At 42.6% G+C, this 24649-nt stretch overlaps 1 protein-coding gene across 2 annotated transcripts in view; it reads right to left on the reverse strand.

Moving 5' to 3' along the window:
- The window catches only part of LOC123756333 (peroxisomal N(1)-acetyl-spermine/spermidine oxidase), a 196217-nt gene extending 172226 nt beyond the window's left edge, over positions 1-23991 (reverse strand). For both annotated transcript variants that reach the window (XM_069331389.1, XM_069331387.1), the window contains exons 1-3: positions 23835-23991; positions 15651-15741; positions 7499-7653 (exon numbers count right to left, since the gene is read on the reverse strand). In XM_069331389.1, coding sequence (XP_069187490.1) covers positions 7499-7653; positions 15651-15741; positions 23835-23904 — 316 coding nt within the window. In that variant the 5' untranslated portion in view covers positions 23905-23991. The remainder of the gene's footprint in view (positions 1-7498; positions 7654-15650; positions 15742-23834) is intronic.
- Between the last annotated feature and the right edge of the window lie 658 nt (positions 23992-24649).

Raw genomic sequence — 24649 nt, forward strand, 5'->3', positions numbered from 1 at the left:
ATCACACAAAATAATTAAATCAAAATTTATAACAATTTAAATCTATGAAAATTAAATTTAACAATGCAATCGGAAACATTGAAATATAATTCATAACATATTTAGTATATCGTGTGTGTTGCTAATATGTGCAACAGATGGCGTTGTTTTTTAAAAAAATCATGTTTTTACCTGTCACAGGTATGGCATCGATATAGTGGGTATATAAAAACAGGCATATATTCAAATGGAACATTGTGTCGGAATTTCAGAGCATTCGGTGAAGAACTTTGGGAGATTACAGCATGTGTTGCTCTTGTGTCCAACAGATGGCGCTGTTTTTCAAAAACAGCATGTTTTTTCCTGTCACAGATGAGGCATGTATGTACTAGGTATATGAAAACACGGACCTATTCAAATGCAACGTTGAGTCAAAATTTCAAAGTAATTCGTAAAGAGGTTTTTAAAAAAACCTCTTTACAAATGGAAAAAAAAATTCTTAACAGAAATATAAAAAGTTTAAAAAAAAATGCATGCATGTTATATGTCAAATATAGGGGGGCCTCGTAGCCTGGTGGATAGCGCGCAGTACTCGTAATTCTGTGGCACGGGTTCGATTCCCGCACGAGGCAGAAACAAATGGGCAAAGTTTCTTTCACCCTGAATGCCCCTGTTACCTAGCAGTAAATAGGTACCTGGGGTGTTAGTCAGCTGTCACGGGCTGCTTCCTGGAGGTGGAGGCCTGGTCGAGGACCAGGCAGCGGGGACACTAAAGCCCCGAAATCATCTCAAGATAAGATGTTTTCCATCACAGATGTGACATCAATACAATATGTATATAAAAACCTGCTCAGACGCAAATGGAACTTTGTGTCAAAATTTTAAAGAAATCAGTGCAGAACTTTCGGAGATTAGCGATTTTGAAAAAAACGAACATATACATTTTAATTTATATACAAAAAAGCTCAATTCAAATGCAATTTACACAAAATAATTAAATAAAAATGAAAATAAATAAAAATCTATGTACATTCCATTTATCAATGCAATCAGAAACATTGAAAAGGAATTGTAACATATTTGTATAACATGTGTGTTGCTCTTACATGCAACAGATGGTGCTGTTTTTTCAAGAAAAGCATAGCTTTACCTGTCACAGGTGTGGCATCTATACTTATACTTACGAAATACACGGTATGGTAAAGAGCACAACTTAATTCCATCACAATGTCACACAAAATAATTCAATAGAAAATCAAATAAATCGAAATCTATGAAAATAAAATTTATCAATCCAATCGGAAACATTGAAATGGAATTCGTGACATATTTAGTATAGCGTGTATGTTGCTATTATATGCAACAGATGGCGCTGTTTTTCAAAAACGCATGTTTTTACCTGACTCAGAGTTGGCATCTATATAGTTGGTATATAAAGAGATGTGCCTATTTGAATGCAACGTTGAGTCAAAATTTCAAAGCAATCGGTGAAGAACTTTCGGTGATTACAGCGTGTGTTGCTCTTACGTTCAACAGATGGTGCTGTTTTTCAGAAAAACATGTTTTTTCCTGTCAAAGGTGAGGCATGTATATAGTAGATATATAAAAAGATGCGCCTATTCGAATGCAACGTTATGTGAAAACTTTAAAGCAATCAGTAAAGAGGTTTCGACGATTTCCCTCACAAGAAAATCACATGAAAAATACAGTTTTTCAGAAAAAGCATGCTTTATTACCGTCGCAGACATGACATCTACATAGTATGTGTATAAAAATCTAGCCGGATGCGATTGGAATTTCAAAGCAATCGGGGAAGAACTTTCAGAGATTAGCGATTTTGAACAAACAAACATTTCTATTTTTATTTATATAGATTTATGGTGAAGGGAACTACAATACATTGGTGAAGGGAACAGTGTTTTGTTCATCCCTCCCTTATTAATCCATTGCATTACATATCCAATTCCTTGAAAGTCACTACCGACTCGGGTCGGATACTAGAAACAAGGTTCATCCATCAAGAACCCGGTTACTGGTCCATAGTGACCATAACACATGTGTGACTAGTTGGGTGATCTTCAGCTTCAGTCATGCAGTAAGAGGCCTGAATGAATGATGAGGTTGAGAGCTGTGTGAGGTGACCGGCCTTAACGTGAGTACAAAATAATCATGTATTGGTGCTTTATGCCTCTGTACTGATGTGCAATCAGATACCAGCTGTGGTAATCCCATGTGCCTGCTAGCTCAGGGAAGCCAGTTGGGGAGGCTCACCTTTAATGACGCAATCTAGTCTATGTAGGGCAAGACTGAGGATATGGGTGTATGTTATACTTAGGGAACACATTTAAGAGCAGGTTCCTGCAAGAAGTGTGTAGAACTGGCTCGGTTATGTATACCGGCCAGTGTGGAGATTTAAAAGGATTGATCTGTGTGTTGCCCTGTCCCTGTAATCACTGTTTATTTTATTTTATATATTTTTTTGACATATATACAAGAGTTGTTACATTCTTGTACAGCCACTAGTACGCGTAGCGTTTCGGGCAGGTCCCTGGAATATGATCCCCACCACGAAGAATCGTTGTTACAACCAAGTAACAAGAAAATAAATAAACAGAGGCTACAGTTAAGGATTTGCGCCCAGTAAATCCTCCCAGGCCAGGATACGAACCCATGACAAAGTGCTCAAGGAAAGCCAGGCGAGTGTCTTACCACTACACCACGGAGACTGTATTCTCATTACAGTGTAGTAATCAACAGGTAGGGTTGTTGGTTACTACTAATGCTGTGATTGATGTGTCCTGAGGGGGTAATTAGTAGTTAAGATAGATATATATTGCTATGTACCATATCCATGTGTGTGTCTCATTGTGGGGCCTGTATCTGGCAGACAAAGCTTGGGTTTAGTCTGTGCGATGCCCTGTGTCTAAACTGCTATGTTTTCTCTAGTACTGTGTTAATTAGTACATGTAAATTGTTCAAAAAACTGTATTGTTCTCAAGGGCTGTGTAAATTAGTAAATGTGGAATAGTACTAATAACTGTGTTGTGTTAGGGCAGTTTGTGGGATCACTGTCTTAATGTGTTGGGTGGTCATTAACAGTGGGCTGTTAATGACACCTGTGTTACACACAGATCACAATTGCGTGATGTGTCAAATGAAAAAATCCACAAGGGTATATATTAAACCATGAGAACAACAACTCTACCTGTTGATTTACCATGTAGTGCCTAGTCATTTAAGGCGTGTCTGGGATCCTCACAGACGTAAGTTCAAACCCTCATCACGGCCCTTGTAGATTTGTACACCTGTGTTGTGTGTGTTTGGGCAGCAACTTTATATGTGTAAATGTTTATATTGCTGCCCTGAGTACTGTGTTTGCTTGGAGGAATCTCAAATTATAGGTAATTACGGATTTAGTAGTTAATTGTGGGTACTTTAACTTCAGAGTGGCAATCACGTTGGTTGATGAGAACAGTCATGTGATAGTATGTGGAGTTAATGAAATAAGTTTTGAACTAATTAACTGTCCTTGGGGCAGTTAATTGGTAATTAAAGTAAATTGCAGGTAATTAATACCGACAGTCGGGATGGCGACAACGTGATTGAGTTTCCTATTTCATTCTGAAGTGATTGTCCGTGGGACAGTAAATTACTTACTCAAGCTCACTATGAATGCTATTTAAGGGAATTAGCTCCTTCAAAGTGATTCCAGTAATTAAGGGATTGCAGGGTGCTGCAAGTATTAGGCAGTGATGTAGGTGTATTAATTTTTTATTGTTGCCAAACCGTGTGTGACACTACTGCCTCTACTACTGCAGGATGCTGCAGGCATAATTGACAAGTGGCATTTATATATATGTTACTGAGAGTGTGATCTATGTAACCTAAGGTTACTTGGTGTGATCTTTACTTCTGCTGTGAGGATTTAAGAATTCAGAAAAAGTTAATTAGGTGGGTTATTAACTTCATATGGGGTTGCACATTGCTTAATGAGGAAACTGCTGAGAGGGTAGCATTATTGAGCTAATGAGATATGTTTCATGTGGAATTAATTGTTCATGGGGGACAGCTTATTGCCCCCTCTAGCTAATTGTGTAATTAGCATTTTCATCGTGAATTCACATAGTGTGTGGAGGAACTGTCGGAAGAGCAACGGTACTTGTGTTAACGTAATTTTATCTTCACTAATTACCTGACTGGGACGGCTAATTAGTGGTTCATGTTAATTATGGAAGAAAATTAACGTCAAAGGGTTTGACTGACTGTCGTAGGGCGAAGTCATTGGGCTAGCTTAATTTGTTGGATTAATTTTATCTGTCTGTGGGACAATTGATTAAGCACTCGTGTTAAGTAGGGTAATTAACACCTCTACTGTGAATTCACAGTGTTTGACGAGACCTGCTTAGACAGTGTGGAATGGGAGGTATTCGTGTATAATTCATTATCAGTCCATGAGACAGTTAAATAATTGTTCAAAGTTAATTAGGGGTATTTACTGCTCATTAAAGAAAACTTGACATAAACTATGGAGAAGCTACCGAGAGGGTGGTATGCTTACTTAACATAAATCGATTGAGATTATTTAGCTGTCTGTTTAACAGTAATTAGTAATTACTCACTGAATGCTTGATGGGTCAAGTGTGATGTAATAAAGAGCTAATGTATTATTATGTTACAGTTTGACATGTCAGTGGGAGAGAAGTGTTTGTGATTAACGTAGAGTACTATTGTTGTTTCATTGTCTGTGGGAGACAAGTGTTTGTGATTAACGTAATGAAATATATATTTTTTTTCTGTGGGGACAGGAGTGTGTGATTAAAGTAGAGTTTTTGTTGCTCAATGCTGTTGACAGTCAATTAACGTTATTAATCAGTCAATTAGTAATTGATTAAGCCACTTGCTTGATTATCGTCTCTGGAGATGAGAGTTAAGGTAACTTGGGGATAACCGGAGAAGTGTCTCGGGTAAACCTTGCCTAGCTTTATTTCCATTTGCAACTTAATTGCAGAGTGCTGCGAAAAGTGTTAATGTAACTGATAGGAGGAATGGAGACTTGTCTTATAACCTGCCTTGATGTTTGTTGTATAGTAATTGTATTGCAGGATGCTGCAGGGGTTTTCTGTATTGCAATCTTGTCCTCAGTGAACACTCTGAATTGTTAAAGTAGATCAATTATTCAGCCCGAATCGACAGCAGAATGGAGACTATTGTTATTGATTGGCTGTTGAATAGCTATCTTACAATGTGTCACTGGATGGACATTAACGTAACATAATGCTTGCTGTTGTAGTAGACTTAGTTCTTGTTGATAAACTTTGATTGCAATGTTGCGTCGTCCGTGGGCACACCTAAGTTCTGGGTGGTTCAGTATTCAGCCTCGTGGTATTTAACAGGAGTCGTTGCTATACATGTGTTATGACCACGCATACACCAGTATGATTATACTGGGATTGGTGTATGAGTGTGCTCAAACTATACAGTGATATCTTGGTTGATAGCCTCGTATCACGAAAATTATGTTTATGATGCAATCTCATGTTACCATATATTAATCTTATTTTATGTATTGTCAATGTGTGACATACATTTCCAAGTCTATATTAATTCTGTATCAAAGTTGTATGACGTGTAATTGTGGACATATATATATATTAGATGTCTAGTTATAGCAGTAGCCTAATGTCATTGATTTGAAAAATAACATCCTTGTATGTATATTGTAAGTAATGCTACATCCATACTATATAGGTAACATTATGTGGACCATGTTAGAGAGTGTATATATTTAGTTTCCATATGTATTCATCACATGTATACTGAGAAAATTCCATATTAGTGTTGCACCTTGCATTGCCCATTTGCCCTGACATTATATGAAATTATGGCACTGTGAACTGTTTTCCACCTAGACAATCTTATGATACACATGTTGTATATATTTAATATATTTATTATCTCTGTATGCATATGTATAACCGTTTTGGATGTCGTTGAATCCTGCCTGCAATCTTCCCTAGTGAAGTACCGACTCTGCCAGTGTTGTGATCTCGTATCCATGCTAATTCTTTGTGTACTTATTTTGTATTTCATGATAATTTCTTTAATGTATCGAATTACTATTATATATCATTGTGTAAGGTTGTGCCTTATACTTTTTAAGTTGTTGTATGGTGAATTAGAAGATCCTGAATAAGTTTATATTGTAAATGAGTTGGCGAGATTTGAAAGTTGAAGGTCTGTTGACTTATTTGGAGATGGTAACAGTGTCGCCTCTCGGCAAGCTTGCCTCAAGACGTCACTTTTCTTTGATCTCAAGCGAGCGGAGGTGTTAAGGTTTAGTCCATGATTTCTGACCTTATATTTGGGTATTGTGCCTGCTAGATGTTAATCATGTAACTGTATGTATTTATATGGATCATTTTCTATTGTTGTCCATTATGTATACCAGGTGGAAAGGTGATTATTATGTCTCTTAGTGAGGTGATATATTTTGAGGAACTTGTGAAATGCTAAGGTGATGTATGTGATATTATTCCTCTTACCTCATGTGTTATTGGTTGACACACCACCATACATGTTGGTATTAGCAGCATATAGGCACTAGTTTTCCACCGCTAGGCAAAGTTCCTGGTGTCAGCTAGTGTTGATTGATGCAGTTTGCAGACCTGTATTTGATGCATCATGCCCAGTTGTTGAGAAGCTGAATATAGAGTATTGGTGATATGTGAGTGAAATTAGTAAAGTATTTTTAGTTCTTACTGTTGTGGAAGGTTCTTAATGCCAGTAAACTTGAATATTTGTTGCTAGCTTTTCACTCCCCAAGAACCTTGAGTGATATGTGGCCAGGCTATGTGTTCCAGTGATGCTGAAGGTTACTACCTTAAGATATGTATATGGAGATTATATCTCCCCGACCATGACAGCATTGTTGTTTAGTAGCTGTTAAAGTGCCACTGGATGAACATTAATGTAATGCAAAATCATTGTTGTAGTAATCTAGTCTCTTTGTTAATAAAATTGTTACAGAAAACAGTCTTTATGTCAATCCTTCAGGAATACCATTCCACGCATGTTCTGCATTATATGATTGTTCTAGTCATGTGATCTTTTAATGAAGGTCTGCTTCTGGGATTCGATCCTGATTCATAGCGCCACACTTCAATAAAAATATGAAGTGAGCACTTGTCGGTTACCCTTAAAGGTGTCTTATCACCCGAAAAGTTAGTGACCTAAGTGGATAGGACTTCACTCAAGGGGAAAGTCCTTGCAGTTTGCTCCCGCCTTCCTATGGTCTCTTGCCTAAAGTAAAATCTGCTACTACAACACTTAACGTGTTTGCTAAGCAACACTCACCTTGTGTTTTAGTTCACACTCTCCTGCCTAAGTAGTACTGGGCCCCCACGCTCACCTTCTTTGATTGTGCGCTCTCTCCCGCCTAAGAAGTCCCGGGGCCCCTGCACTCACCTTGTCTGATTGTGTGCCTTCTCCCTCATAAGTTGTCACGAGCCCCCACACTCACCTTGTCTGATTGTGCGCACTCTCCCACCTAAGTAGTCCTGGGCCTCCAGAAGGATGACATCCTCCACGCCGTGATCCAGGAGCGTTTTGAGAGTGGTCAGACCAGCCACACCTCCTCCCACAACCACCACATCCACAGCCACAGCCCTAGACAACCTGCAACGGTTATATCTATCTCAACAACACATTATTCTGTACTGTGTGTTCCCGCGCTGAGTTGGGTACTGATTTGATCTCTGTGTTTATATATTGTTATGATCCCAGGTTGCTTGAAAAACGAGTCTACCCCCTGTGAGAGGTATTCAGCAAACCAGACCCATCTGAGCAGTCAAGGGAAATATAGACATGTAAATAAATATTAAATGCTTTGCTAATGTTGATGAATAGTTTACAAGCATGGGCAGAGAATAAATATGTAAATAAATGACTTAACATGAGATGTCAAGAGTTTAGTGGCAAAGGTGTGAGGCTCACGGCAGGGGTCTTGACCTTACTCGAGCAACAGAGTTCGTGAGAGGAGACCGCATTGTGTTTAGGCTCCTGGCAGTGAGGGAGGAATCTCTAGTTTCATGCTCTGTCAAGAGGAGGAACTAGTCAGGCTTTTGTGTATGAAGCCTGGGGACGACTTATAGCTCGAGTCATGACCAGGAGGGACTATTGGAGCCGTTTAATAGCGATTTTGTAGGCGACGAGGATCGCCAATGTCGAAGAATGGGATTTGAACGTGCCCCGCACCTGACGAATTCTGTGCAAAGTCATTTTGACCAGTTGCTAGTGATTGCCTGTAGTTGATCGTGTGTCCAGCGATAGTGGCAAGTGTTTGTAGATACATTAGGCATATTTTATTACGGCAGTAAGATTAAATATGAGAGTAAAGATAGAGGAACATCCTGGAGAAAGGAGTGACGCATCCTCCCTTGCCGAGCGCCTCTGACCAACTGAGGGCAGCGACAGGCAGCCTTGAGGGCGGAGGGGCCGTCCAGGGGAGGCGGAGTATGGACTCGTCCAAACGTGGGGAGTCCCCCTCGTTGCGTGCGGAAATTTAAAGAGATATAGAGTGAAGATACTTATGTTAGGTAAATATTTTAGTTATATGTTAGTAGGAAAACATTTTTATTGGCTTGTCAATGGGAATTACAGGTTTGTTTGGAGAAGGAGTTGATGGGAGAACTTCGAGGCCAGGGAGGAAGTTAGTGGATAGAACTCCAAAGCTGTAGAAGGAATACTGATTTCTGTGGAAGAGCAGAGCCCACATAGTAAGGAGGTGGATCTCAAGCTGTGGGAAGAGGAGCAGTGAAGTGAAGTTTCACATGCTTCTGTGGAATCAGTGGTGGAGTATCACTGGTGTTCAAGGAAAACTTCAAGGTGTAGCAGTCTGGAAGAGCTGCAGAAGATCCTAGTAGACAATTCAGGGAGGACCCAGAGTTATACAGGATAGTAAGACCCTAAATGCAGAGCGGAGGTTCATGGTAACTACTTATAATGTACTGGGAGAGTGCTTGAATGTCATTGGCATGTAAGACGCAGTGGAAGGTGAGTAACTGACCATTTCTGTGTTGAGGAATTTTTATGTAGATTTTTCCAGTGCCTTAGTAACAGACAGAGCTTTATATATTTGCAGGACCGACTGTGTAATATTGATGTTTCTAGTGTTGCAACTTTAGGCTGAGTTATATATGCATATTCTAGGATTAACTGTGCAATATTACTATTATGAGATTTAACCCACTTGGTGAGGATGGTTATATAAGTAGCAAGCCAGGAGTTGGGCAACCACTTGATATAGACGGCTGGTGAAGCCAGGATGGTATCAGATTGCAACCAGGTTATAGTAGGTTAAAGTGTTTTGGTTAATATTCTTATTTCTTTTATGCAAATGTACTGTAGATGTTCTTTGACCATTAAATGTATATAGTTAACAGGTGTTTGCCCTTGTCCTGGTGAGGCTTCCCAGAAAGCAGAAAAGAGAAAGAGAGAGAGAGGATTACAGCTGCAGGCAGGGTGGTAAGGAATACTATTTCAGAAATGGTGGATTGAGATCATTCCGAACAAGGAGAGAGTGGGGAGTCACGGTGGCTCAAGTGGGGTGTATGCACAGGAAAACGAGGTCAGTGTTGGAGCCGCACCCCCTGGAGATGTGACGCTGAACCCCTCTCCAAGATCAAGAAGCGTACAGGGTGATCTGAGAAAACTACAAGCACTCTAGAGTTCATTGTTGGTCAACCGGCGGTAGCAAGAGTGTGGCTGCCGTGGTTGGTTGTCTGTCCCGGCAGAGAGTGGTTGGGGGGGACGTGGTCTACCTGTACGTGAGGAACAGTCTGGTGCAGTAACCAGAGCTCTTTGGAGGTTTAAGCTCCATAAGACCCCAACCCCCTCAGGAAGTCCGGGACAGGGCAATATGCAACGCACGAGGCGTGATATTGGTAGTGATATTGATCGTGATATTGGTGGTGTTACTGGCGGTGATATTGGTGGTGTTACTGGCGGTGATATTGGTGGTGTTACTGGCGGTGATATTGGTGGTGTTACTGGCGATGATATTGGTGGTGTTACTGGTGGTGATATTGCTGGTGTTACTGGCGGTGATATTGGTGGTGTTACTGGTGGTGATATTGCTGGTGTTACTGGCGGTGATATTGCTGGTGTTACTGGCGGTGACATTGGTGGTGTTACTGGCGGTGATATTGCTGGTGTTACTGGTGGTGATATTGCTGGTGTTACTGGCGGTGATATTGCTGGTGTTACTGGCGGTGATATTGCTGGTGTTACTGGCGGTGATATTGCTGGTGTTACTGGTGGTGATATTGCTGGTGTTACTGGCGGTGATATTGCTGGTGTTACTGGCGGTGATATTGGTGGTGTTACTGGTGGTGATATTGCTGGTGTTACTGGCGGTGATATTGCTGGTGTTACTGGTGGTGATATTGCTAGTGTTACTGGTGGTGATATTGCTGGTGTTACTGGCGGTGATATTGCTGGTGTTACTGGCGGTGATATTGGTGGTGTTACTGGTGGTGATATTGCTGGTGTTACTGGCGGTGATATTGCTGGTGTTACTGGCGGTGATATTGCTGGTGTTACTGGCGGTGATATTGCTGGTGTTACTGGCGGTGATATTGCTGGTGTTACTGGCGGTGATATTGCTGGTGTTACTGGCGGTGATATTGCTGGTGTTACTGGCGGTGATATTGCTGGTGTTACTGGCGGTGATATTGCTGGTGTTACTGGCGGTGATATTGGTGGTGTTACTGGTGGTGATATTGCTGGTGTTACTGGTGGTGATATTGCTGGTGTTACTGGCGGTGATATTGCTGGTGTTACTGGCGGTGATATTGGTGGTGTTACTGGTGGTGATATTGCTGGTGTTACTGGCGGTGATATTGCTGGTGTTACTGGTGGTGATATTGCTGGTGTTACTGGCGGTGATATTGCTGGTGTTACTGGCGGTGATATTGCTGGTGTTACTGGCGGTGATATTGCTGGTGTTACTGGCGGTGATATTGCTGGTGTTACTGGTGGTAATATTGCTGGTGTTACTGGCGGTGATATTGGTGGTGTTACTGGCGGTGATATTGTTGGTGATACTGGACATATTTGTGGTGATTCTGGAGGTATTGATGGTGATATTGCTGGTGATATTGCTGGTGATACTGGATGTATTAATGATGATAATGGAGGAATTGGTGGTGATACTGGAGGTATGGCTAGTGATAGTGAAGGTATTAATGGTGATACTGGAGGTATTGATGGTGTTACTCGAGGTACTGATGGTGATACTGGAGGTATTGATGGTGCTGCTCGAGGTACTGATGGTGATACTGGGGGAATTTATGGTGATACTGGTGGTGACATTGGAGGTGATATTATTGGTGATATAGTGATATTGCTGGTAATACTGGAGGTGTTGATGGTGGTACTGGAGGTATTGATGGTGATACTTGTGGTCATATTGATGACCATATCAGTGGTGATATTGGTGGTGGTATTGATGGTGATATTATTGGTGATATTTATGGTGATATGGCGGTTGATATTGGTGGTGACTTCGATGGTGATATTATTGGTTATTGGTCGTGATATTGGTGGTGTTATTGCTGGTGATATTGGTGGTGTTATTGCTGGTGATATTGGTGGTGTTATTGCTGGTGATATTGGTGGTGTTATTGCTGGTGATATTGGTGGTGTTATTGCTGATGATATTGGTGGTGTTATTGCTGGTGATATTGGTGGTGTTATTGCTGGTGATATTGGTGGTGTTATTGCTGATGATATTGGTGGTGTTATTGCTGGTGATATTGGTGGTGTTATTAGTGTTAATATTGATGGTATTATTTTTGGTATTGGTGGTGATATTGGTGGTGTATTGGTGGAGTTACTGGTGTGGTTATTGGTGTGGTTATTAGTGGTGTTATTGGTGTTAATATTGGTGGAGTTATTAATGTTAATATTTCTGGTGACATTGGTGGTGATACTAGTGGTGTTATTGGTGGTGATACTAGTGGTGTTATTAATGTTAATATTGCTGATATGAATAGTGATATTGATGGTGGGATGGTAGTGATATTGGTATAGTTATTGGTGGTGTTATTGGTGTTGACATTGGTAGTGATATTGCTAATATTATTGGTGCTATTGGTGGTTATATTGGTGTTATTAGTGGAGTTACTGGTGTTTTTATTGTTGGCGATATTGTTGGTGATATGGGTGGTAACATTGGTGGTGACATTCGTGGTGATTAGTGATATTGGTGGTGACTTGCCTGGGGATATGAATGAATATGTACACGCCCATACAACCCTACACTAGGAGGAGAGACCACGGAGGCACGAGAAGATTATGTGGCAGCTCAGGGTCAGAGGAGCAAGTTGGTGACCTTCCTAGAAGGAGAACAATATGTGAAGGCTAGGTCAGGAGAAACGAGCGCTCCGGCTGAGTATAGACTGCAGTAAGCTAATATCTGGCCTTATCTTATTCCTCATAGGAGACAATGAGTGCATTAGTGACCACCCTGTGAGGGACTGGACAAACCAGTGTGCTGGGGCGCCTATGACATCCACTCACAGGAATAAAAAGGTAAATGGTTGGTAATATTAAAGATATATTTATTTTATTGGCACTTCAACAAAACTGGTGTTAAAACATTTCAAACATGCTGTAGAGTAGCAACTTATGAACATGATAATTATGGGAACAATGCACAAGGCTTGAAAAACACAATAATACTCAGTAAGCTACACTGATTAAATGTCCCAGTTTGAAATTATTACAAAGTTTTAATTGTAACAAAGCATTTGCGGCATTTCGTTTCAGAAAATTGCTTTATCTTTGGCTTGAAGTCAATGGTCTTCAGGATGTTATTTTCTATGCTCGTGAGTGAAAGCCATTTCAAACAATGGTGCCCCATTTTGCGACGAAGTAGATTTTTAATAAATTTCAGTCGTGATAAGGAGCGTTCTCCTGTTCAGTTGGTCACCATGGTGCACATGAACACTCTGAATGCAATTTCAACATTCGGGAATACAGATTTTAAATTGTCCGAAATTGTTTTTCTGTAGAGTGCAGAGAGAGAGTCTCACAAATTTCATCAAGAGCCATGTAGTGTGCTTGAGATGCTCACATTCATTTATAAGGTAATCATAATTCAGGTCTCTGTAATATATATTAGCCAGATGTTCACACATTTTCATCTAGTGTATCAGAAGCAATGGTGTTCAATTCACTGAAAAAATAAAAATTATTTCCAATCTGTGAATAAACCTGTGCGTATTTTCTCAGTTCAAAGATTAGTGTGTCCAGAATGGGGAGAAATGTTTCCACCTTGATTTTTTCGGTTTAATGAGAAGTACATCTTCTGCTGATCAATCATATCTACTAAGACGTACACTTCGTCTACGTTCCCGTTTTTTCCCATCACTGTACTCTGCATTTGGCCACGTACTCCTGGCTTTGAATTCATATTCACTAAATTTGTCTCTAGGTTCCCGATGATAGGTTTTCATAGACTCTAGAAGATTTGCGGCAACCAGGATGTTTACATCATTTGATTGCAGGACCATGTTTGTTTAGTTCATTCTGTCTAGCATGTCATTCCAAAGAATTGTGAGAGAGATTGTTTCCAGACATTCCATTTTTTGCTTAACCCTTCTGCCTCTCGCCTTGTATTCACTTCCTGTTCATTGTCAGCTGATAGAGAATCTAGTGCATGTTTCATTTTCAGGAAATCCACATACAGAGCATGAACAGCATTAAAATGTGCTGACCATCGTGTGTCAGACAGACGCTTAACCACAAAATCTTTTCCTAAGATGATGTCAGTACATTCCAGCTACGAGAAGAACCAGCAAAAAATTAATGCAGATGCTGAACAAATTCAAAGAATTTGACTGTCTGTAGACAACATTCTGCTGCGTTTACTACCTCCAAGTTCAGGCTGTGTCCAGCACAGGGGACATAAATGACAAACGCATTGAGTTGTTGAATCCCTGCTTTCAGTCCAGTATTTCGTCCAGACATATTTAAGGCATTATCGTATGACTGACCACGGCCGTTTCATAGTGGAATTTTGTTCTCATTAAGAAAATCCACGACAGTGTCTGTTAGATCTTATGATCCATGAGAAAGGTTAGGGAGGAACATCAAGAAACGTCTTGATGTATACAGCCTTTAATGTATCGGACAGTAAATGTCAGTTGATCTGTGTGCGAGATGACTGGAGTGGACTCTACACTTATTGAATAATACTTTGGGTCTTTACTTACTTTACCTGTTGCCCCATCAATTACCTGTTTAGTTTACTTACCTGTTGTCCCATCAATTCAATAAATTCTTCACAAATATTTGCAGATAAATATGACGGATACCCCATTCTCCAGGATTTCCATACATTTTGTGATGTTCTTCCAAAAAATGGTCAAATTCAATCATCAGTTCTCGTATACCTAAATAGTTGCCATTTTTTCTGACCCAATAATCGGATTTTCTCCCGGATATGACAAACCTCTAGAGACAAGACAGCTAAGTACAGAACCCACACATGTCAACACTTTAGGCCAATATTCCTGGTCTGATCGATGTTGCTCAAGTAACGAAGAATCTACACTTCCTGTTTCTTTATGCCTTATCAAATATGCAGTCACGCACTTTCGATGTTCTCCATTTTCATGTACAATAACATTGCTGTGCTTCCAGTCATTGAGCCCCAATGTAGCAAATGGAGGTTCTTTCTTTGACAACACGCGACGTACAATGCAGTTTAAACGACCTTGGGATGATGAATAGAGAAACCATTCACGTTTTACATACTCGCAGTTCCGCAGTTTACGTCTGAACACATTGATTGATAAATACCTTGCCTTCATATTCTCTACTTCAGCAATTTAATACACTCTGCGTAAGTTTGAAAGGTTGCTATCATGTTTCTGACATGATGAGGGCCCACAACGACTCCGGTAATCTATTGCGTAAGTATCATTAATGTTCCATTGCCCCGGATCTGTCTCTTGGATTGCAAACTCCTTTACTGTTGTATATTTAGGCATTTCCTCTTGAAAAATGTCACCAGCAGCAGCAACAGGCAATGATGGATTGTCTGCTGGAACAGGATGACTGGGAGCAGGAATGGATGTAGATGTTGATGCTATATCTGAAGGAGCAGTTCTAGTGGCTGACATTGCAGGAATGGATTCATGATTCATGTGGATGCTATATCTCAAGGAATGATATGAGTGGCTGTCGTTGCACCTGTGTTGAGCCACGATGTTAATTTTGGAAGTTTTCCTATTTTCTCCTGCTCCTCTGCCGCTCTCTCCCTCTCTCCGTTCTCCACTCAAAACATTACGTGTTATTTCTGATGAGAGAGGTATTCACCTGGAAATATATCTTCAAAATTTACTATTTAATTCCAAAACCGGATGTAGGGTTATATTATATAAGGGTTCGTGAAACAAGACCTAAGTATTTAAACATTCGTCTTCCATAATAAACATGTCCTATGCTCGTTGGGCCCCTACTCTCGAGGGGCCCCTACGATCGTGGGGCCCCCGTGCAAGTGCCAATTGGGCCTAAATAGTAAGACGGCTCTGATTACAACGAGGTCATTGACGCCGTGCGAGTGAAAGAAGAAGAGACAGAAAAATAAGTGATGAGGTAGTTACCAGGTGTGGTAGGTGCCTGCGAGCTGGTCACATGGGTGACCTGTGACCTGGGCCAGTGGGGGACCCGCGCTGGTGGCCGCTCCTGGCGCCGCTGTTGGAAGACATAGTCCCATGTGTCAACTTCTTGTCTCCAGGCGGTCTTCACGTATTGACTCAGCCTCCTTTGTTTATACAACTCCTGTGTAATTATATGTCACCACCAAAACACTACTATAAATGGCTCCTGTACAACACTCCTATGAAACGCTCTTGCCCCACACTTCTGCACAACACTTCTGCACAACACTCCGGCACAACACTGTGGCACATCCCTCCTGCACAACACTCCTGCACAACACTCCTGCACAACACTCCTGCACAACACTGTGGCACGTCCCTCCTGCACAACACTCCGGCACAACACTCCTGTACAACACTCCTGCATATACATAATGTACAACACTCCTGTACAATGCTCCTGTACAACGTTTCAGCACAACACACCTGCATATCACTCCTGTACTACACTCCGGTGCAACACTCCTGCACAACACACCTGTATATCACTCCTGAACTACACTCCGGTGCAACACTCCTGCACAACACACCTGTATATCATTCCTGTACTACACTCCGGTGCAACACTCCTGCACAACACACCTGTATATCACTCCTGTACTACACTCCGGTGCAACACTCCTGCACAACACACCTGCATATCACTCCTGTACTACACTCCGGTGCAACACTCCTGCACAACACACCTGTATATCACTCCTGTACTACACTCCGGTGCAACACTCCTGCACAACACACCTGTATATCACTCCTGTACTACACTCCGGTGCAACACTCCTGCACAACACACCTGCATATCACTTCTGTACTACACTCCGGTGCAACACTCCTGCACAACACACCTGCATATCACTCCTGTACTACACTCCGGTGCAACACTCCTGCACAACACACCTGTATATCACTCCTGTACTACACTCCGGTGCAACACTCCTGCACAACACACCAGCATATCACTCCTGTACAACACTCCGGTGCAACACTCCTGAACAATACTCTTGCACAACTCTCTGGTACAACTCGCATATATCTTGTATCTTGAGGTGCTTCCGGGGCTTAGCGTCCCCGCGGCCCGGTCGTCGACCAGGCCTCCTGGTTGCTGGACTGATCAACCAGGCTGTTGGACGCGGCTGCTCGCAGCCTGACGTATGAGTCACAGCCTATGTGATCAGGTATCCTTTGGAGGTGTTTGTCAAGTTCTCTCTTGAACATTGTGAGGGGTCAGGTTATCTTGAGGTTATCTTGAGATGATTTCGGGGCTTTAGTGTCCCTGCGGCCCGGTCCTCGACCAGGCCTCCACCCCCAGGAAGCAGCCCGTGTCAGCTGACTAACACCCAGGTACCTATTTTACTGCTAGGTTACAGGGGCAAAGGGTGAAAGAAACTCTGCCCATTGTTTCTCGCCGGCACTCGGGATCGAACCCGGGACCACAGGATCACAAGTCCAGTGTGCTGTCCGCTCGGCCGACCGGTCTGCCAGTTATGCCCCTTAAGTGTAGTGGAAGCGTGTTAAACAGTCCCGGGCCTCTGGTGTTGATAGAGTTCTCTCTCAGAGTACCTGTTGCACCTCTGCTTTTCATCGGGGGTATTATTCACATCCTGCCATGCCTTCTGGTCTCATGTGATGTTTTTTCTGTGTGCAGGTTTGGGACCAGCCCCTCTATTATTTTCACGTATAAATTATTATGTATCTTTCCCGCCTGCACTCAAGGGAATACAGATTTAGGCTCTTTAGTCGGTCCCAGTAGTTTAAATGTTTTACTGAGTGCATTCAAGCAGTAAAGGATCTCCGCATGCTCTCCAGATCAGCAATTTCTCCAGCTTTCAAAGGGGCTGTCATTGTGCAGTAGTACTCCACTCAAGAGAGCACAAGCGTTTTGAAAAGTATCATCATCGGTACAGCATCTCTAGTGTGAAAACTTCTTGTTATCCAACCTGTCATTTTTCTTGCAGTTGTGACGGCTACTTTATTGTGTTTTTTAAAGGTAAGATCATCCGACATGAGTACACCCAGGTCCTTTACATTGCCTTTTCGTCCCATGTTATGATTTGCCTGAGTTTTGTACGTGGTTTCCGTTTTTATATTTTCATTTTTTCCGTAGTGCATGATCTGGAACTTATCTTCGTTAAACAACATATTATTTTCTGTAGCCCATAGAAAGACCTGATCTACATCTGATTGGAGGTTTGCCGTGTCCTCTATGTTGCCTACTCTCATGAAGATCCTAGTGTCATCTGCAAAGGATGATACAGTGCTATAGGTTGTGTTCTTGTATATGAGGATGAGAAAAAGTACTAGAGCAAGCACAGTACCCTGGGGAACTGAGCTCTTCACGGTTGATGGGCTGGATTTTATTTTGTTGACTATTACACATTGGGTTCTGTTAGTCAGGAAATTGTAGATCCATCTACCTATTCTTCCGGTAATTCCTTTTGAACGCATTTCATAAACAATAACACCCTGGTCACATTTAGCAAAGGCTTTTGCGAAATCTGTGTAAATTACATCAGCGTTTTGTTTGTTTTCCATAGCATCTAATGCCATATCATAGTGAACCAGCAACTGCGACATGCAAATTCACCCTGTTCTGAAACCATGTTGTCCGGGGTTATGGAGATGCTGTGATTCCATGTATTTTGTGATCTTACTTCTTAGCACTCTCTCAAAAGTTTTTATGATGTGCGATGTTAGTGCTATCGGTCTGTAATATTTTGCCTCTGCCTTATTTCCTCCTTTATGGAGTGGTGCTCTCTCTGCTGTTTTTAGTATGTCAGGGATAACGCCAGTATCTAGGCTTTGTCTCCACAGAATGTGAAGGGCCTGCGATAGTGTTTTTTAACAGTACTTGATGAAAATGGAGTTCCAAGAATCCGGGCCTGGTGCAGAGTGCATAGGCATACTGTTTATGGCTTCTTCAAAATCCAGTGGGGATAGGGTGACGTCTGATATATAATTTGATGTTGGTATCATATCCATGAAAAATTCATTTGGGTAATCAATCTTTAGTGTGTTTAGTATCTCGCTGAAAACAGAGTCGTACTACTTCCTCAGTAACTCGCCCATTTCTTTGTTGTCATCGGTGAAAGTTCCATCTCCCTATCGCAGGGGCCCGATACTAGATGTGGTTTTTGATCATGATTTTGCATAGGAGAAAAAAATATTTCGGATTTCTCTATATTTCACTGATGGCCTTTTGCCCTCTTTGCCTCTCCTAGGTTTTGTATGATTCTTGTAGCTTGAATTCAATTGTTTCTATTTCTCTACCTTCGCATGTGCAAAACTCCTGCATAACAATTCTGTGCAACACTCCTGTAAAACATCTTTGCTAACATCAGAACAGCCTTCAGGAACCTGTGTAAGGAGTCATTACGAACCTTGTATATGTAAGACCAATCCTGGAGTATGCAGCCCCAGCATGGAGCCCGCACCTTGTCAAGCACAAGACGAAGCTGGAAAATGTTCTAAGGTATGCCACTAGGCTAGTCCCAGAACTAAGAGGCATGAGTTACAAGCTAAGGCTGCATGAAATGAACCTAATGTTGCAGGAACATAAGAGATCTCGGGGAGACATGCTCACTACCAATATAATTTTAAGAGGAATCGACAGGGTAGATAAAGATTAATTGTTTAACATTAAGGGGGGGGGGAGTACGCGAACAAGGGGGCACAGATGGAAACTGAATACCCATATGAGCCATAGGGACGTTAGAAAGAACTATTTCAGTGTCAGAGTAGTTAGCAAACGGAATGCATTAGGCAGTGATGTGGTGGAGGCTGACTCCATACACAGTTTCAAATGTAGATACAACAGAGCCCAGTAGTCTCAGGAATCTATAAACCATTTGATTGGCGGTTGAGAGGCGGGACCAAAGAGCCAGAGTTCCTCCCCCGCAAGCACAACTAGGTGAGTACAACAAGGTGAGCAACACACTCGTGTTCATGAATTATGCACAGCACTCCTGTACAACACTCCTGCACAGTCATCATGTGCAACACTCGGCACAATACCCTTGTGCAAAACTCCTGTACATAACTCCTGCACAACACTCATGCACAACACTTATGTGCAACACTACTGTATAATACTCCTGTAAAACACTTGAGCATAACTCTCCTGCACAACACTCCTGCACAACACTTCTGTACAACACTCCTGCACAACACTTCTGCACAACACTCCTGCACAACACTTCTGCACAACACTTCTGCACAACACTCCTGTACAACACTGCTGCACAACACTTCTGTACAACACTCCTGCACAACACTCCTGCACAACACTTCTGCACAACACTTCTGCACAACACTCCTGTACAACACTTCTGCACAACACTCCTGTACAACACTGCTGCACAACACTTCTGCACAACACTCCTGCACAACACTTCTGCACAACACTTCTGCACAACACTCCTGTACAACACTGCTGCACAACACTTCTGTACAACACTCCTGCACAACACTCCTGCACAACACTTCTGCACAACACTTCTGCACAACACTCCTGTACAACACTTCTGCACAACACTCCTGTACAACACTGCTGCACAACACTTCTGTACAACACTTCTGTACAACACTCCTGCACAACACTCCTGCACAGTCATCATGTGCAACACTCGGCACAATACCCTTGTGCAAAACTCCTGTACATAACTCCTGCACAACACTCATGCACAACACTTATGTGCAACACTACTGTATAATACTCCTGTAAAACACTTGAGCATAACTCTCCTGCACAACACTCCTGCACAACACTTCTGTACAACACTCCTGCACAACACTTCTGCACAACACTCCTGCACAACACTTCTGCACAACACTTCTGCACAACACTCCTGTACAACACTGCTGCACAACACTTCTGTACAACACTCCTGCACAACACTCCTGCACAACACTTCTGCACAACACTTCTGCACAACACTCCTGTACAACACTTCTGCACAACACTCCTGTACAACACTGCTGCACAACACTTCTGCACAACACTCCTGCACAACACTTCTGCACAACACTTCTGCACAACACTCCTGTACAACACTGCTGCACAACACTTCTGTACAACACTTCTGTACAACACTCCTGCACAACACTCCTGCACAACACTTCTGTACAACACTTCTGTACAACACTCCTGCACAACACTCCTGCACAACACTCCTGTACAACACTGCTGCACAACACTTCTGTACAACACTTCTGTACAACACTTCTGTACAACACTTCTGTACAACACTTCTGTACAACACTCCTGCACAACACTCCTGCACAACACTCCTGTACAACACTGCTGCACAACACTTCTGTACAACACTCCTGCACAACACTTCTGTACAACACTTCTGTACAACACTTCTGTACAACACTCCTGCACAACACTCCTGCACAACACTCCTGCACAACACTTCTTCTGCACTCCTGCACAGCACTCCTGTTGTACAGCACTCCTGCACAACACTCCTGTACAACACTCCTGCACAACACTCCTGCACAACACTTCTGTACAACACTCCTGTACAACACTGCTGCACAACACTTCTGTACAGCACTTCTGTACAACACTCCTGCACAACACTCCTGCACAACACTTCTGTACAACACTTCTGTACAACACTCCTGCACAACACTCCTGCACAACACTCCTGCACAACACTTCTGTACAACACTTCTGTACAACACTTCTGTACAACACTCCTGTACAACACTCCTGTACAACACTCCTGCACAACACTCGTGTACAACACTCCTGTACAGCACTCCTGCACAACACTCCTGTACAACACTCCTGTACAACACTCCGGCACAACTCTCCTGTACAGCACTCCTGTACAACACTCCTGCACAACACTCCTGTACAACACTCCTGTACAACACTCCTGCACAACACTCGTGTACAGCACTCCTGTACAACACTCCTGTACAACACTCCTGTACAGCACTCCTGTACAACACTCCTGCACAACACTCCTGTACAACACTCCTGTACAACACTCCTGCACAACACTCGTGTACAACACTCCTGTACAGCACTCCTGCACAACACTCCTGCACAACACTCCTGTACAACACTCCTGTACAACACTCCTGTACAACACTCCTGTACAACACTCCTGCACATCTCTCCTGTACAGCACTCCTGTACAACACTCCTGCACAGCACTCCTGTACAACACTTTTGTACAACTCTCCTGCACAACACTCCTGTACAACACTCCTGTACAACACTCCTGTACAACACTCCTGTACAACACTCCTGCACAACACTCCTGTACAACACTCCTGTACAACACTCCTGCACAACACTCGTGTACAACACTCCTGTACAGCACTCGTGCACAAACTCGTGCACAACACTCCTGTACAGCACTCCTGCACAACACTCCTGCACAACACTCCTGTACAACACTCCTGTACAACACTCCTGTACAACACTCCTGTACAACACTCCTGCACAACTCTCCTGTACAGCACTCCAGTACAACACTCCTGCACAACACTCCTGTACAACACTCCTGCACAACACTCCTGTACAACACTCCTGCACAACACTCCTCTACAAAACTCCTGCACAACACTCCTGCACAACACTCCAGTACAACACTCCTGCACAACACTCCTGTACAACACTCCTGCACAACACTCCTGTACAACACTCCTGCACAACACTCCTCTACAAAACTCCTGCACAACACTCCTGCACAACACTCCTGCACAACACTCCTGCACAACACTCCTGTACAACACTCCTGTACAACACTCCTGCACAACACTCCTGTACAACACTTTGCACAGCACTCCTGTACAACACTCCTGCACAACACTTCTGTACAACACTCCTGTACAACACTCCTGCACAACACTCCTGTACAACACTCCTGTACAACACTCCTGCACAACACTCCTGTAAAACACTCCTGCATAACACTCCTCTACAAAACTCCTGCACAACACTCCTGCACAACACTCCTGCACAACACTTTGCACAGCACTCCTGTACAACACTTCTGTACAACACTCCTGTACAACACTCCTGTACAACACTCCTGTACAACACTCCTGTACAACACTCCTGTACAACACTCCTGCACAACACTCCTGTACAACACTCCTGTACAACACTCCTGCACAACACTCCTGCACAGCACTCCTGTACAACACTCCTGCACAATACTCCTGCACAACACTCCTGCACAAAAATCCTGTACAACACTCCTGCACAACACTCCTGTACAACACTCCTGCACAACACTCCTGTACAACACTCCTGTACAACACTCCTGCACAACACTCCTGTACAACACTCCTGCACAACACTCCTGCACAACACTCCTGTACAACACTCCTGCACAACACTCCTGCACAACACTCCTGCACAACACTCCTGCACAACACTCCTGTACAACACTCCTGTACAACACTCCTGTACAACACTCCTGCACAACACTCCTGTACAACACTCCTGCACAACACTCCTGTACAACACTCCTCCACAACTCTCCTGTACAACACTCGTGTACAACACTCCTGCACAACACTCGTGTACAACACTCCTGCACAGCACCCCTGCACAACTCTCCTGTACAACACTCCTGCACAACACTCCTGTACAACACTCCTGCACAACACTCGTGTACAACACTCCTGCACAACACTCCTGCACAGCACCCCTGCACAACACTCCTGTACAACACTCCTGCACAACACTCCTGTACAACACTCCTGTACAACACTCCTGTACAACACTCCTGTACAACACTCCTGCACAACACTCCTGCACAACACTCCTGCACAACAGTCCTGTACAGCAGTCCTGCACAACGCTCCTGCACAACACTCCTGCACAACACTCCTGCACAACACTTCTGCACAACACTCGTGTACAACACTCCTGCACAACACTCGTGTACAACACTCCTGCACAACACTCGTGCACAACACTCCTGCACAACACTGGTGTACAACAATCCTGCACAACACTCGTGTACAACACTCCTGCACAACACTCGTGCACATCACTCCTGCACAACACTGGTGTACAACTATCCTTGATCACAAAGATCACAAGGCGAGGATGACAGGGACAAGAAGATGTAGGAAAAGGGTGGAAGACGTATGACTCACTCTGGTCCATAATGATGGCGTGGAGAAGGCCTGCCACTATGGCAGTACCCAAGTGTATGAGCCGCCACATTTCTCAGGTGTTATCTGGTGCGTGGCGCCGCCTTAAGTGGTGTTGGGAGGCCTTGAGCCCCCTCTGGTCGCGCCCGGTCTGACCTTGTGAGCGGACCCTGTCACCACACTACACATCACCAACACCTTGTTCGTAGGTGTTGCAGTATTGTCCTTGCACCAGTGAAATAACAGTACAATAAACAGATGTGTGAGACAGTTGTTACAGGAAATAAAGCTGATATAGAGGCGTTGACAAACAATCCCCAGTAAGACGAAGGCTCTGGCGCATGTGGTGTATCTATGACGTCACTATGAGTAGTCATATTCATATCGACCCGAACACACAACCACAGAATGTATGTTTCGCGGAATACTTCATTACTAATGTATCTCTAACTCTAGCCAGGAATTTACCAGTTGTGTATAAAGTTTTTGACAAAAGCGATTGAATATGTGCCACACCCTAAGGTAACTTTATCCACTGCTAAATAGTGAATGTTCTAGTGCAACCCCATGCAGTTTATATGCATATTATATATATATATATATATATATATATATATATATATATATATATATATATATATATATATATATATATATTTATATATATATATATATTGGTAGCAGTCTTTCCTGTAGACATATATTATTAAATATAACCGAAAAAGTAAGATTAATAATTCTAACACGATTTTTCTCAATATTTCTTATATTTCTTTTCACTGTTGATGGTAACTGAAAAATCAATTCTCCAAAATTCA

This window comes from Procambarus clarkii, chromosome 25 (assembly GCF_040958095.1).
Source record: "Procambarus clarkii isolate CNS0578487 chromosome 25, FALCON_Pclarkii_2.0, whole genome shotgun sequence".
NCBI lineage: Eukaryota > Metazoa > Arthropoda > Malacostraca > Decapoda > Cambaridae > Procambarus > Procambarus clarkii.